Genomic DNA, 16,534 nt, shown 5'->3' on the forward strand with positions numbered 1-16,534 from the left:
TTCTGCGGTGATGTTTGCCAATTTTGGTAAAAAAATTTGGTACTCAAAAACTAGTCATAGCTTTGATATTTGGTATACAAGTTTCTAGGGGTTATTTTACTAGGATATATTGAAGTTATGACGAAAATCTCCAATTTTGTATTTCTGGGGCAATTTTTGCCATTTTGGTAAAAAAATTTGTTACTCAAACACTGCTCATCTTATAGCTTTTATATTTGGTATACAGGTTCCTAGTGGTTATCTTAATATGATATATTGAAAGCATAATGAAATCTTCAATTTTGTATTTTTTTGGGGTGAGTTTTTGTCTTTTTTGGTCAAAAAATTTGTGTCTCAAAAACTACTTGTCTGATAGCTTTGGTATTTGGTAGACATGCTCTTAGGAATGATCTTAATGATATATTTAAATTATGATGAAATCTTCATTTGCGTATTTTTGCAGCTACCAGTATTTGGTTGCTTAATTTTTCTGAAGTAATGAGGAAATTCATGTGTATTATATTTGGCTTAATAATTATTTTGGTGAAAATATCTTCGTCTCTGATGCTTCTGGTCTGATAACTGTCAATTTGTTATGTAAGAATGTCTCTCCTTCACTTTCATTAATTAGCATGAAAAATAATAAAGTAAATGTTTGGAGAATTGATTTCATATTTTGTCAATATTATTATCCAAACTAATCTTCTGTAAAACTACTTGTCCAAAAAGTAACAAATCTGGCACACAGTGGTACATTGGTTCTCAGGAATGACCTTATATTCAGTTTTGTTCAAATGATGATATGTGTAAACGCAAATTATCTTATTTTGGCCAATCATGTTGTTCATTCACCCTACTTGTCCAATGGATTTCCAATGGTTATACTCCAAAATAAAAATGACACGATGTGTTCTACTGACTTGCAGCAATCCAAATAATCACATGATAGTGGTACAAACAAACCTGTGTGCACAAAAGTATATGGGAATACACATATTTATATGTGCGTTTTTTACAATTATCCATTTGAGTTCCGGGTTTAACCTATATTCTAAGATATTTAAAAGTTAGGATGAAATTTGTACATGTAAATTTTTAATTTGTTTGCACTTCAAACTTCTTCTCTTAAACTGCTCATCTGATAGCTGTCTAATTTGGATTTTAGAATCCATTATCTTTATATAATCTCATGTGGGTTTGTTAAATAAATTGATTGTGAAATTGGCACATTTTGAGCGTAAGTGTTCCTAAGTCGTATTAGCTTTGGTAATCCTTGTAATATCCCACAAAAAGTGAGTCATTATGCTGTGCACACTTAAAATTCAACACTGGTTAAGAACACAATGGTGATCTGCACATGGAACTGCAGTCAAATATTGACTGTTGGTTAAATTGACAGGATCCAAGTCACTGTTAAAGGGTTTATGGGTGCAATGGACCATACTAATTTCTTTTCCTCTTTCATTAGGAGAAGATGCAAACGTGAAAGAGAAACACCACAAGGAGAACTTGGGATGATGCTGCAAACTGATGCTCATGACCACAGATGATAAGGAAATACAACCAGCACCTGTACTAGAAAAAGCAGTAACCCGCAGCTGAGAGCGGGTATACCACGAGATAATATAGCACAATTCATGACATATATGCATGAGCCGCAGGCGAGTGAGTGCATATATGGAGTGAATTGTGCTTTATTGAGTAGTGGGGGTTGTTATTATATCAACTCCTTGTTATTACTTTTGTAGACATTAATAACAATAAAATAATGTTGTGTATTCAAATACTTTAGGGGAATGGTTAGGCTGTTTGCTTACTGTGGTTAAACAAAACAGGCCTCTAAACAAGCATTTTAACTTTCTCCAGAAACATCCACACTCAAAATATGGAAACTCACACAACAAGTTTCATATCCCATCGTCAAACGAATTTTTATTTTTAAATGATAGAATAAATGTGATTGTCAACAAAATACAACAGGCGTGTATAACTCTAAAAGTTCAAAATAATAAAACATTACCTGGCATGATCAGTGTTTTGAGGCAGTGCAATGTCACTGTTTTACATTTAAACATTATGTACAACCCTGCCTACTTGGTGCCACGTACATATTTGATTTACACATTGAGAAATGGATTGATGCTAGTGTACAGATTGTATTTCTCTTAAAAGTTTGTATGTATACATGTAATACTGACATTTACTGAACCACTAGATTTGCAACTATGAAAAAATGATAGAGCACTCTGGTTGTGAGGCTTTGATAAAGCTGCATGCTTAGATTGTGCGGGAGTTGCGGGAGTCGAGATGCCATGGGTGTGACGGTGTTTGGCAATAACGCAACAACCACGCTCATGGTGGCGACCATTTTCAACACTTAGTGCTCCTTTGTATTTGGTAACCCAGGCTTTTAGACAGCCTTGCAGACATTCCATGACTCTGATCAGAGGGGAGTTTTTTTAGTATATGATCTTACACTATAGCTTCGTTTTATGGGCCATGAAGTACATAAATGTTCCTCGATTGTCTGAAATCCAGCAGAATCTAGCACAGTGGACACCGTTACTATATACGCAGTGATTTGTATAGGTTGTCAGATATCTCTCATCATGGAGCCCAATTTTTTTCACCAAGGAGTGAATTACAGTACCACATTTCGTAATCCGGCTTTGCATTGATTCGATGCAAGGCCTCCGGGAGAAAATGCATTATTTGGTCAGATACTTTGCAAATACCATGTCAGGACAATTTTCGCCACTGGTGGCAATTATTTTTGTTTGAGTCTCAAAATCATCTAGGGCCAATGATAACAGTGCTTTATGGTATCTTGCATCAAGTACATCTCATCCAATTATCTATGGCACGGTTGTACTGATATAATATAATTCACTTTTTAGTCCTTCACAGGACCGTTGGTCCAATGGACTAAAATGTGATGGCTGTGCAGATGTATGTCATGCACAGGGCTATCTCAGAAACCTTTCAGCAACTTTTTTGAAATTAGGTGAGATTATTTTTATATCATTGTGACTGTGATCATTGGAGAGGAATTGTACACACACGATTAATGTTCAAAGTACATGCGTACCGTGTCAGACATTAAAGGTATACAGTCACCTGTAATCTAAATATGTCCATTAGTGGTCAAAGGGACGTTCCTTGGTATTCAAAATGCCCATGTAAGGGCGCTGTTTTTAAAAAGTGGCCACCCGCTTAAAATCTGTGATTGGTTAGGTTTTCTCTTTCCATGGTAACTGTAGCAAAATTGGAACAGGTGACAATATACCTTTAATACGGCTCAATCATGTCCATGGCATTTAATTCATTGTCACAGTCATGATATTTAGTTTATTTTTCTCAATATTGACTGTAGTTTGTTGTAGTATGTAATAATAGCTTTTTAGCTCCGCTGTCAGCGACGCGGAGCTTATCAAATAGGTTGATTTTCCGTCGTCGTCCGTCAACAATTGCCTTCTCCTCTGAAACCGCAAGTCCAATTGCTTTGAAATTTTATATGCAGTTCACTTGGGGTGACCTCACTTAAGTTTGTTCAAATCGTGGTGAAATTTGCATATTTGTATTTTTGGGGCATTTTTTGGTGTTTTTGGAAAAAAAATCTTCTTCTCTGAAACAGCTTGTCCGATTGCTTTGAAATTTGATATGCAGTTTACTTAGGGTGACTTCAGTCAGATTTGTTCAAATCGTGGTGAAATTTGCATATTTGTATTTTTAAGGCAATTTTTGTCATTTTTGGATAAAAAATCTTAAAAATCTTCTTCTTCAAAACTACCAGTCAGATAGCTTTGATATATGGTACATATGTCCCTAGGGATGATCTATTTCAGATTTGTTCAAATTGTGCAAAAATATGCAAATTTGCATTTTTAAGGCAATTTTTTCCATTTTTGGTCAAAAAATGTGTATTTCCAAAACTACTCATCTGATAGCTTTGAAAATTGGTATACAGGTTCCCACAGATCACTTTAATGATATTTTTTGAAATTGTGATGAAATCTGCAATTTTGTAATTTTGGGGCAATTTTTGCCATTTTTGGTCAAAAAAAGTCTTTCTCAAAAAGTACTGGTCTGATAGCTTTGAAATTTGGTATACAGGTTTCTACAGATGAGCAAAGTAATATGTATTAAATTTCTGATGAAATCTGTAATTTTGTATTTTGGCGGCAATTTTTGCCATTTTTGGTCAAAAAATGTGTATTTCCAAAACTACTCATCTGATAGCTTTGAAATTCGGTATACAGGTTTCTATAGATGAACAAAATAATATTTATTGAAATAATGATGAAATCTGCAATTTTGAATTTTTGGGGTAATTTTTCCCATTTTTGGTCAAAAAATATATTTCTGAAAAAGTACTGGTCTAACAGCTTTGAAATTTGGTATACAGGTTTCTATAGATGAACTAAATTTGATCTTTTGAAATTGTGATGAAATCTGCAATTTTTATTTTGGGGGGCAATTGTTGCCATTTTTGGTCAGAAAATTTTATTCTCAAAGAACTACTTATCAGATAGCTTCAGTTGACATGTTCTTAGGGATGATCCGATGTTATATATTCAAAGTATGATGAAATCTTCAATTGTGTATTTTTACAGCTTATTATAGCCACTTTTTTCTGGCCACTGCATTGAGCTATCAAAGATTTCCACCTTCATCAACATGTGTTAAAAATAGTTATTCTCGACATAAACACAGCGGAGCTATATCGGCCGCTAGGTCGCTTGTTTTACATTTAATATAGTGCATTGTAGATTAGTGCACACTCTTGCTGGACATGTAGTGTGTATAGAAACTAAGCACATTTTTAAAATCAATCACCCATTAAATTATATTTTCTATGTAATGAGCAATACCAGTAGATACACTTGTCATTAATGAGAAATGCCAAAACAAAAATCAAATTACATTCCAATTTTAAGTCTAGATAGGGCAAGTGATTAGGTTTATACCAGCAAAATAAAAGCCGTTCACAATTTTTTATTTTAAATATTTTTCATCCTATTGTATCATTTAAGTCCCATGTCTTTCTTTACCTTCACACATATCAAAGGCTGTGGATACTTAGGGGCCAGTGTGGATAATTAAAACATGTGCAAGGTAAACGCAACCACTTGCATTTGGCCTCACAGCAGCCCCGCGCGTCTAAACGAAAGTTTTGAAGTGTGAAAATCCAACCAAGCCTCATTCTCAATCTGCATATACCAACACAATCAGTCATTATGTCACTATGAAATCATGTATATGCTACCACCACCTCCTGCAAACCCCCCGTAAAATAAATCTTTGTTCAGCACCAACCCCCAACCCCCAACACAAAATTACATTTACTGTGCACATGTTTTAATTATCCACGGCCTCTGAGATTCCACTCTCGAATTTACAAATTTCAACTTCTGACAGTCAATTTAGTGTTTTCTACACTGGTGCATTTACCAACCACTTCAAATAACTTTCATGTTTGTTAGCTAAGTTAATCATTTATGTCCAAACAATTTAATTTTTTTGTCATTATGCAGTATGTACTTCACATTCATGTCAAATAATAAACACATAGGTATAGAGAATGTTGATGTCCCTTGCCCATATATGTTGTTGTGCATTGCTCAAAGCCACGGTAAGCCTTAGTTGAGGCAGACACGCAGATAGGTTTAATAGGCATACTATATATGGTAGGATCTAGTACTCTTTTGGATATTATATTTTGGTAGCACGATGAGATATGTACTTGTTTTGAGTCATTGATTGTGTTGATGCTTCGTGATAACAACCTGAGTGTACTTTGTTTGGATAACAGGTGTGCAGGACAATATAAGTTGGTCACAAACAAACAAGGTGAAACATGAACTTTGAATGATGACTATTAGTGTGCATAATGCAACTTACTCAACTGCTGTATAACCTATATGCAAGTCAAATTTCAGTGAAATTTGAAAACAATTATATGTTTAGAGCATTTTTGTTGCGATGTCAAAGTTTTAATAAATGGACTTTATATATTAAAAGATTCCATGAAAAAGTAAATTAATTTTGTCTTTTTTATAGTAACTTCTTTTTTTCACTGACATTATGAAGCATTCTGGTTTTATAACAATGTTACAAGGACTGGGACTGGACAAGTGAAACATACTGAAACTGTTGAGTTCATGAAGTCTCAGGTGCAGGACACTATATATGCACAGCTGGTTTTGAACTACTCATTGTCATATTACTTCAAGAGTGCAACCATGATTTGCTTCTGTGTAACCATGCAGGGAGGTGAAAAAACCTGAACCTGTGAAATGAACATGTTATGATAGCATCAGAATGCATCTTGAAAACTACAATACCCCTTGTTCCATCAACTGATTAGCTTACAGTATTTATGTTCAAGCAGTGTCTGTATCAGGATTTCTTGAAATAGCAGATGTACATTATCTTTGATTGTAATACCTTCTACCTGATGGTAAACATTGCTTTGCGTACATTATTTACAGCCACTTCAAGACCCTGGGATCACATCTGGTGCCTTTAAGTTATTTTTCTTCATACTAATATGCAAATAAGCATACTGGTAGTATAAGTACTGCAGTAGAAATTGCTTTTTATGATAGGCCTGCAGTTATACAGATGACCTTAAGCTATCAGATACCATATGCAAAGATAGGACAGTTGTTCATCTCCATAAAAGTCAACCAAGAGCAGCCCAAATTTAAAGTGACTTAACATTTTGCAATTTTTTGCCTTCTTTTCATGCTACTCCATAATACCCTGAAATTAAAGGCCATATCACTCAAAATTGAAAAAACAAGTCATCGTTGATGACACAGTCCCACTTGTTAATGGGTACTTTGATTACAGGTCCTCAGAGAGGATAGAGTCCTCTTCATTAGGTCTGTGATAAAGATACTTTTGAATAAATTCGCTTGATACATGTCTGAGTTGTAGTTCAGGACATGAAAAATTCGTAATAAAATGGCCACACAGTGGCCATATTGGATCGTATCACAAAACAAATAAATGTGCATATGTATGACTTAGGTCAATGTCCTTGTAGCAAATTTGAATAAAATCGGTTGAGATATGCCTGAGTTATGACTCTGTACATGACAATATCGTAACAAAATGGCCACACAGCGGCCATATTGGATCGTATCACAAAACAGATTGATGTGCATAGCTATGACATTGGTCAATGTCCTTGTACCAACTTTGAATAAAATCTGTTGAAACATGCCTGAGTAATGGCTCTGTACATGAAAAAATCGTAACAAAATGGCTACACGGCGGCCATATTGGATTGTATCACAAAAAAAATTGACGTGCATATCTATGACATTGGTCAATGTCCTTGTACCAACTTTGAATAAAATCAGTTGAAATATGCCTGAGTTATGGCTCTGTACATGAAAAAATCGTAATAAAATGGCCGCCTGGCAGCCATATTGGATCGTATCACAAAACAAATCGACGTACATCTGTATGACATATGAAGTAATCCTTGTACCAAGTTTGAATGTAATCGCTCCAGGCATCTCTGAGATATCTGCGTGAACGGACGGACGCACGCACGGACACACGCACGCACACACGCACGGACATGACCAAACCTATTAGTCCCCCCGGACGGTGTCTGTAGGGACTAAAAAATACAGTTCCAGGCCACAACCCTCAGAATCCAACTCCATGACTGTTTCTAATTTTGAATGGATCACTGATCTTATTGTTAGACTATACTATTCGGAAGAAAGTCAGGTTTCTACAGAAATATGCACAACAAAATTGCCAGTCCTACATCTGCATGTGTCTTGAGATTCGTATAAAACACACTTTGAAGTTCTAGTCAAGCTGTCAATTTTTCATAAGCAGAGCCCTATGTGTTAATTATAGATTGTTAGTTTTAAATTTCCTACCAAGTGATGGAGAACAGTACAGTGAAGAAGCCAAACTTTCCTTAAAACATCATGGAAAGATCCTGGCTGTATGAGCACAACAGCAGTAATTAAAATGCCACTTCATTCTAGTTGATATGTCAAAAAGAACAGTTCTGAGTCTGCAGTCAGTGCAAGTCATTTTCCACAAAATTTTTCAATGGTCCATAAAAGGTGTGGTCACGTTTCAGAAATTTAGCATGACCAAGTGTGAGTTTGAGATGTACAACTCTATGAAAAACAATTGTACCTCATGTACACAGAACTTTCGGTTCGGGATATTCATAAACATGTATCCTTGATTTTGACATCAAGGTTTTTAGACTGAATCTGGAAATGGAGCTGTATGTTATAAGTTGTTTTACCGGTTCCATGATGCACTGCACACTTGGGTATACAAAGCATTGGTACCTCATAGAACTTTTTGGTCGTAGGGTATACACAGGGTATTTACTCATAGAACTTTATGGCAGTTTACACCCTGACCTATATTGTTTTCACTGATGGATACAAAATACACAAGGCATTTTTGGCATTGCAAATCTGTGTCATTCTAAACAAATCGTATCAGTATATTTTTGTTGTTTTGAGTATGAATATAATGTTTGACGCCACCATAGCAGTGCATTGTGGGATGTCCAGGAAAAGGTCTATCAAAGAACAGTTTTTCAACTTCAATTATATTACCATGCCCTGCCCGTCGCATCTTGATTGGTCGAGCTGAACCACATGACTGACCACAAATACACAGTAATGGTTTGTTTATATGCCCGTGAATATGAATAATAAGATTAACAACTCAAAGTATTGTAACTTTACAGCTCAATCGTAAATTATAATCAATCAAAAAATAACATCGAGCACTTGTAGGTCAAGTTGAGATACTTTTTCTGAAAATATCTCCGGATTTGCCAATTTTTACAGCGCGCGTGACAGTGCATCGCTTATTGCTCAGTTTCTTGGGCCCAGTTGTTGTTCGCTCCTGAAATTTTCGGAGATTTTGACGGTTTTCTTGGGTTCGCTGATAATATAATGGAAATAACAGACTCCGCTCTGACCATTAACATTTATTTGTGGGTGCGGGCTCGAGGAAAGCCAATTTAACGGGCGAGGCTTAATTTTTGGCTTTCCTCTCGCCCTTGCCCACAAATAAACATTAATGGTCAGCGCGTCGTCCGTTATTTCTATAATATGTTGTAGAGAGAGTGAAGTGCATTATTTGAAAGTCAACCACCGTTTGGGATTGTCTGTCAGAATCTTGTCAATAGTTTCCTGGAAGATTCCTCGTTTCAACATCTTTGGAACAACATTGAGCAGAATGTGAGAGTATCCATGACCACCAAACTTCATCTGTATCCATGGAAACAGCATGAAAAAAGATGAATTCAATATCATAAATTAACATAAATGAGTGCAATAGTCCTTTTGAAAATGTGCAATATGAACATTGTTCAGGTATGGTCCTTGTTGGGGTAGCACACACTTCAAAACAAAGATTTACGCTTTTGCTCAAACTTTCCTCCAGCAAACTTTAAAAATCAGGAATCACTGAGCAAATTTTGAAACTAAAGAAACAAATTATCTAAAATCTATCAATATTTGTAATTCAAAATGGCAGCTGCTATTCCAATGTTAAGTAAATGAAGAAAAATTACATTTTCGATTTTCAGAAAAACAAGTCCACAGTCTCAGCTTCATTTACTCTACAAGCTAAAGGATGAGACCTTACAGGCAGCATGTCAGCAACGTATTGTAAAAATATGAGTTTGGATATCTTAGTCCTATCTGAGGCACATTCTAACATATTGATGAAGTTCTAAATATTCTATTTTATTAAATGCATTGAATAGAGACTCAAAGTCCAAAGTATGTAAGATTAAAATAATTATTATTTTGTCTCTGAGGCTATATTTCAATATACATGTAGCCTTGTTGAGAGTAGCAAAACTCTTGAGTTGTACTAGATTGTGGCTTCATACCAACAAAGAACTTACCAGTCTGTGACGTGTGTGTACATCATGAGCGATGACAACTCTGTCCGAAAGTCCCTCTTCAGTTATTTTTTTGACGAGTTGAATTCTTTGTGCATCATTTATGAAATCAATGCCGCTTGTGTAATCCCAATTTGATGTCTCGATGCCGAAGAAGTCCAATTCCAGGTAAGTTCCAAATTCTGCAAATTCTAAATAGTCTTCCGGCTTGAAGAAAATATCTGGAAATTTAAGAAGTAGTTGTCTTGATTTAATGCTGGAACACCGACAGGGTTCTTTTAAACATGCAAGGAATGCTGGGTAATTAACACAGTTTAACCCACTGTCTACACTGTCTATAATGTTTTTAATATTTAAATATGCCCAAAAATTATATACATTAATATAGATATATAACAATTTTTTAAAAACACAGAATAACTATGTTTAAAATATACCTAAATATATATGTCTCACTATCAGACCCTCATCCCATTTTCTCTCACCCTTTTTTTTGAATTCTAACCATTATCCAATGGGCAAAAGCCCAATCACAGGATACGGTACCAACCACCTCTTACCAAATGAAGCAACAAGATAAAAATAGCTGTAACTCTAGATAATGCTTAATTTTTCTTTCTATAAAAGATATTTTCTCGTTCTTATTGTTAGAGTCTGTACAGTAACAAATTGATTGCAGTATTGTTCATATAGTGATTGCTAAAAGTCAGTAGCACATTGCAAGTGTACAAGATGTATTTGATAACTGATTACAGCTAGGGTATTTCAATGTGATTTTTTGAAACAAAACAAGAAAACTTTCTTACAAACTGTTTGACAGTAACAATACAGAAAATCAGTGATAGTTCATGAAGCATTTAATATATTTCCTGTCCGTCATGGAGATATTCTCACTTCTAATTTTGCTTTTTGGAAGGTGTCTTTATCACATGAAATATTATTTTGCTATGACTTGTGTGACAATCTGTAACTGCGTTAATGCTGCAACAGTTACATTTTTGAACTTTGCTTACAGTCAAGATGTGACATCACTGTTTTCTCACAAAGCCCCCCAGCTTCCTGGAAAATCCTCATGATATCAAATGGGCATTGTCTGAAGTCTTCTGGGTGGAATATGACAGGGCACCCTAGTTGATTTTGTGCCGATGCTACCGCTTTAATAACGGTCTTCTCTACCTCTGAAATACAAAAAATATAGACAAACATGTAAAGTAGATTATGCACAAACATCCTCTACACATAAATTCCCATTGCTTCATGGACACAATAAACACGTTATTGCATTGACTCTGAATACATGATCAATGTTCTTTCATTATCCTTATTTTAATTCATTTACTCATACCAAAAACATTGTTTGATTCTGCTCTTAGACATCATTTTTCATTACAGTATTCCAATTTTATTCCACAGGGTAAGGGAATACTAGAGGAGAATACATGAAATACATGAAAAACAATACCTACAATACTGTATATCGGTAACAATATAAACTTGTAAAATTATATATACAAGATGTTTCTTTGTGTTTATACAATAACTTTCTCTATTAAACTTTTTCCATGTCCATTCTGCTGAATAAAAATAACAATCCAGGCAAAGGTCAATAAATGAGCACACAGTTTTAATTATGTCTGAGTGGATGTGGTAAATTATGTGTTGACTATATTGATGTAAACAATTGAATTGATATTCATACACTCCATAGGAATATTTATAATATCTCCTTGTCAGATTTAAAAATGTGAAGATAAATTTTCAAATTATATTCAAAGACATCTCTTGAAGACCAATGCACAGAATAGCTTGATCCTATGGCAAATTTACACTTGTCAACCTAAAATTTAATATATTTTATTGGTTTTTTCAGCAAAGAAAATCTGCAAAGAGGAAAAAGGGCAAAGGATGAATTAACTCTCATACTCGAAATGAAAACAAATTTTGTCTGATCTTGTGTATATAGTTTGTGTGCAACATTCAAGAAGTGATCTTGCCATAAACTGATATGTCATAACTGCCATAGACAAAGCACAGTAGCCCACAAAGGTGGCACTCACTGCAATGCACTGTGAGTATAATCTGCACTTCTTGAATGTTGCCAGTGCCCAAGGGGTAAAAATCGTCTGATCATGTGTGTTGAGTTTTTATTCCTCAGTGACCAACATTGCTCTGACTTAATATCTGACCTGTCATTGGATGAGAGATTGCCACTTCACCAATCACACCACACCTTACATCAGTCCCATCAGCACCTTCCATGATATCGCTAACCAACATGGCTGATATTTCTTCCTCACTTTTCTGGTTCAAACTGGACAAGATTTCTTTGTTTGGTCTGTCAGGTGTTATCAGAATCCCCGGCAGATAAAATCCTATCAATGCAGAAAAATGACTGTGCAATATTTGCAGAAAATTATGCAGTGTGTAATGACACATTTGATAAATCTCTATTACCTTCTTATTATTATGAATTGGTCAATTTCAATATCTTAGGCTGCATTCACAAACATATCTGGAGGGGGGCAGGAGATTCCCCAAAGAGTTATAAGATTTTTTCAAATACCCCTTAACAAACTTGCTAAATAATTTTGGAGTCCCCCTCAAAGGAAGGCAAAATATGACCATTAGTGCTTCGTCCAAAAATATCAAATCATAATACATATGGGAGTCTATGACAAGAATATGAATAATTTTTTCCCAATTTCAAACTTGCAATATTTGTGCATATAGGGACCCTGAATAATTTACATAATTGTACTTGGTTAGAAGAGGGTGATTACACGTGCATATGTGTACAATAAATTTTATTTTGGAATTTCGGCAAAATCGTTGATCCACTATACATTGTAGTCTATTAGGAAACTACGAATAATTTTTTACTATACAATACTCAGTAAATCTGTGTATTTATGTACGCTTGATTATTGATATCAATGTACTTGATTAGACTAGGGTGGTTAAAAGTCCCTACGTGTGCATGAAATTTGATTTTGGAATTTCACTGAAGTGTTGATCCAGTGCTATACATGTGGCCTATGAGGAAACTATGAATAAAAATTTTTTACAATACAAAACTAGCTGAATCTGTGTTTTATAGATGTTTGATAATTGATATTAATGTACTAAGGTTGTTACAAATGCATGTGTGTGCAAGAAATTTGATTTTGGAATTTCATGGAAAATTTTGAGGCTATGGGGAAACTACAAGTAACACATTGGTTATCATTTCCCAAATTCAATTGTTATTCAAAGGTTGTTTGTCCTGACCCCCTTTGCAAGGTCACTTTTTTCAGATACCCCTGGCATGTTGTAAATTTTTTCAACCCTCCCCCCTCCGGAGGTGTTTGTGAATATAACCTTACCATTTAATCTTTCTACATAAGGTAGTATGTGTGCACTTTGAATTGAATACTTAAACTTTAATTTAACTTGCAGTGAAGGAAATTAAACCATTCAATTTTGAAATAAAAAATAAAAATTGGGGGTCATTATGCAAAAGTTTGTACTAGAGAAACAAATTACCCAATATTTCAGGACACTCGAAATTCAAAATGGCTGACAATATTCCATTGTATAGGCCCTTATGACCGTATTTTAGGAACAGCAGCAAAATATGCATGAATACACCAAAAGTTTAAAGTACTTCAAATGGGTAGACATGATGTATACAAACAGCACTTTTTTGTCCGATCTCAGGTAAGTAAAATATTGACAGTTATCAAAATACGTCACCTGTTCCTGATATGATGTTGATTCCAGATGACTCAGACAGCTCTTTCAGTTTCTTGATGTTGCGACCAATGCCCATGGTCGTACACTCGACGATGGAATTGCCGCCATTTTTCTTGAAGAATTTCAAATCTTCTTCAACAGCACTGTACCAATCATTGCCATAGAGCTGCAGGTTTTGCCTGTTACTATAACTGGTTACAAGATTTAAAGATTTCATCATAACGTGTCAAATACAATATGTGAAGAAGGTGTAATACATTAGAAATTGTATATTTATTGAGGTATAACAAAAAAGACAATCGCATATTTGAGAGTCAATATGTGAAACTTGCTTTACATATACTGTTCTTGTTTTTGTTTTACAAAACAATAATTTTCTTCGTCCCCAAAGAGGATGTTGATCACTTAGCCTCGAAATAACAACTATATATGCAATGTTCATGTTTTTAACAGTTTGTTTGAACACGTCCATGCAAACAGCTTTTATTTAAAAGCTAGATACTGTGCACTGCAGTGAGAGTCTTGGAGCAGAGCAAGAAATTCTAATTTTAAAGAATGAAGGATTTGAAAATACACCAGAGTTGCAGCTGCTGAAGCTAAACAATCTTGCAGTGTAAAGATATTTGTTAAATACAATAGTGATTCAAAAAAAACCCATCTGATATGATCTCTTATACTCAATTTTTCTACCACTTATGGAAAGTTAGGATATTGTGTGTACAAGAAATAAAGAAAATAAAGTTCACGTTTACACCAATATTACACTGAAAATATGTAAAATCTTAATTCTTGGACTCGTATGAAGTGCAGTGATAAACTCATATGCTTAACAGGAGAAAATTGAATTAATCTTCAGTGGTATTATTTGAAACTAAGTGATTGTAAGGTATCTAAAAAGAAAAATTAAAATCAGCAAAAGTAGAGACGGGAAAGAAAACTTTTTAATTCTAAAATGGGCAGACTGGCAGTGCTACCAGGACCATACATGTATAATGATGTTGTCCCAGGGTTCTAGACTTTATTATGGATGGGATTTTTTGATGTAACGGGATACTTACGGGTGTTGCTTGACCCAACCGTGATTCTGCAGAGTCATTGGTTCTCGTTCAATCTGACGAACGGCTTCTTTCTCCACATCAATGTACATAAACTCATAGTCCATTACCGCATGTTCATGCGTGTGAGTTGTGCCCAGCTGGTCTGGTGATATTGGACCGGTTACTGCCGAGTAAAATATAAGTGGTGTACTGGTGTTCAGTTTACTTTTCAATCAACTGAAAATGTTATATTAATAAGGTCAGACAATAAAAGGAACTTACATTTGGTACACAATTGTATTACATGTAAAAGGACTGCAAAAATGTATACACACTAAATGTACAGAAACTTACCAAATTAATATCAGGACAATTTAACCAGGATAGTTCTTGAGTCTTTTATACTCAGATAATCAAATTCTTCAAATATCATCCATACATTTTTTGAACAATAATTTTTATTTGAATGTTAATATAACTTTCATCTACACTGCTGAAGTTGCTATATTTAGAAATCAGTGGTCAGTTATATTTGAGAACCCATTTTTTGCATTTGAGTCAGCATGTTTGACTGGCCTAGTACATAAAATTCATGTAGTCCAAGGTTCACCCATCATGTCTTGTCATGATATGCAGGCCGTTTTAATACTAGAGTCTTCTGGCACCAACTGTCTTACCTCCTGTGATAAATGTCTATACAACAAATAACTCGTCACTGTGATGTTAACTTCTGTTACGTGGGTGGTTGACTGCAGCAAGCTTGCCAAATATGTTCCAACTGTATCGGTGATAATGTGTACGATCACATTAATCGTGGCGCGCCGTCCACGATCACGGCATCAAGAGATCCGATATTGTTCAACCTGCACCTTGCGGCTCATCGTCCTCTCGCATGGGTCCGTCACTTGGACTACAGTCTTTCACTAACCGGGAAGCATCCAGCTACCCCGGTACCCGGACAAGAGACCCGATGGCAAGCGAAGATGCTTGAGCCCTGAGGAGCCCCCACTCAATTATCAGATTTATCTAATATAAATATTATTTACTTGATAAAATATTAAATGGAAAACAAAAGAATGACAAACTGTTAATGGGCTGTTGACACATTCGCTAATGCGAGAACCTGGGATTGAGAAGGGCGCCTTTTTTTTGAAGACACGAATAGTGCAAGGACACCAACTAGCCTAGCTGCAGCAATGTAGTTCGAGGTTTTGCCTGGGTATTTGGGTTGGACTGTTTTGCCGTCCGACCCAAACACTCAAGCAAAACCTCGAGCTACAGTATTGTATCTACAACTAGCCCTGCGTACGATGCTGCATGTTCCCGGCGAGGCGTCATATCGCAGTATCTGGTCATGTGGCAAGCGTACGCAGAGCTAGATACCAACCAGGCTGCAGAAAACACTTACTTACCAGTGAGAATTTTCCCGCTAAGAGATCCTGACGAGGCCATTTCATTCACACACTCTGGAGTGACAGGATTTACTTATTTCAATGAGTAACCATAATAATGTACAAGGAGCGCATGAATTTTACATGTAGCATTTTAAGAATGAACGCCCAGTCACGGTCTCTCCACAAAAGAGACCGTGGCCCAGTAAAGGTCACTTGAGGACTTGTGTAGCCTAAGTTGTTTTTGTGGACGACCCGACAGCTAGAGCGACCTGTGACGTCACAGCACATCAAAGCCGCTCGCAAACGAGTAATTGTGGGGGGAGGGGCAGTGAATACGCACTGGACTGCGACAAGTTTATTGCAAATTAAATTTAAAGCACAGTTCCTCGCACTCTAAACAAGCATGAAAAAGTTAAATGGTTGTATCCTGGTTGAGTTTTTACCCAAAGCGTGGACGTAAAATTCGCCCATGCCAA

At 35.6% G+C, this 16,534-nt stretch overlaps 2 protein-coding genes across 2 annotated transcripts in view; one reads left to right on the plus strand and one right to left on the minus strand.

The window, feature by feature from the left end:
* Positions 1-6,018, plus strand: part of LOC139133423 (very low-density lipoprotein receptor-like) — a 23,510-nt gene extending 17,492 nt beyond the window's left edge. Inside the window, exon 9 of the mRNA XM_070700010.1 lies at positions 1,448-6,018. Coding sequence (XP_070556111.1) covers positions 1,448-1,529 — 82 coding nt within the window. The 3' untranslated portion in view covers positions 1,530-6,018. The remainder of the gene's footprint in view (positions 1-1,447) is intronic.
* Positions 1,882-16,319, minus strand: LOC139133424 (N-acetyltaurine hydrolase-like). Its single transcript, XM_070700011.1, has 7 exons — positions 16,077-16,319; positions 14,686-14,848; positions 13,628-13,818; positions 12,082-12,267; positions 10,909-11,073; positions 9,899-10,116; positions 1,882-9,254 (listed from the first exon to the last, which is right to left on the minus strand). Exons 1-7 carry the CDS (start codon positions 16,114-16,116, stop codon positions 9,120-9,122), a joined length of 1,098 nt encoding a protein of 365 aa, XP_070556112.1. The 5' UTR covers positions 16,117-16,319; the 3' UTR covers positions 1,882-9,119.
* Positions 16,320-16,534: the final 215 nt, after the last annotated feature.

Source organism: Ptychodera flava, chromosome 5 (assembly GCF_041260155.1).
Source record: "Ptychodera flava strain L36383 chromosome 5, AS_Pfla_20210202, whole genome shotgun sequence".
In the NCBI taxonomy this organism is placed as follows: Eukaryota; Metazoa; Hemichordata; class Enteropneusta; family Ptychoderidae; genus Ptychodera; species Ptychodera flava.

Coding starts and splice junctions, on each gene's coding strand:
- LOC139133424 (XM_070700011.1), bottom strand. CDS start 16,116: ATGGCCTCGTCAGGATCTCTTAGCGGGAAAATTCTCACTG. Junction 14,849..16,076: donor TAGCGGGAAAATTCTCACTG/GTAAGTAAGTGT, acceptor TTTACTCGGCAG/TAACCGGTCCAATATCACCA. Junction 13,819..14,685: donor GGTTGGGTCAAGCAACACCC/GTAAGTATCCCG, acceptor TCTTGTAACCAG/TTATAGTAACAGGCAAAACC.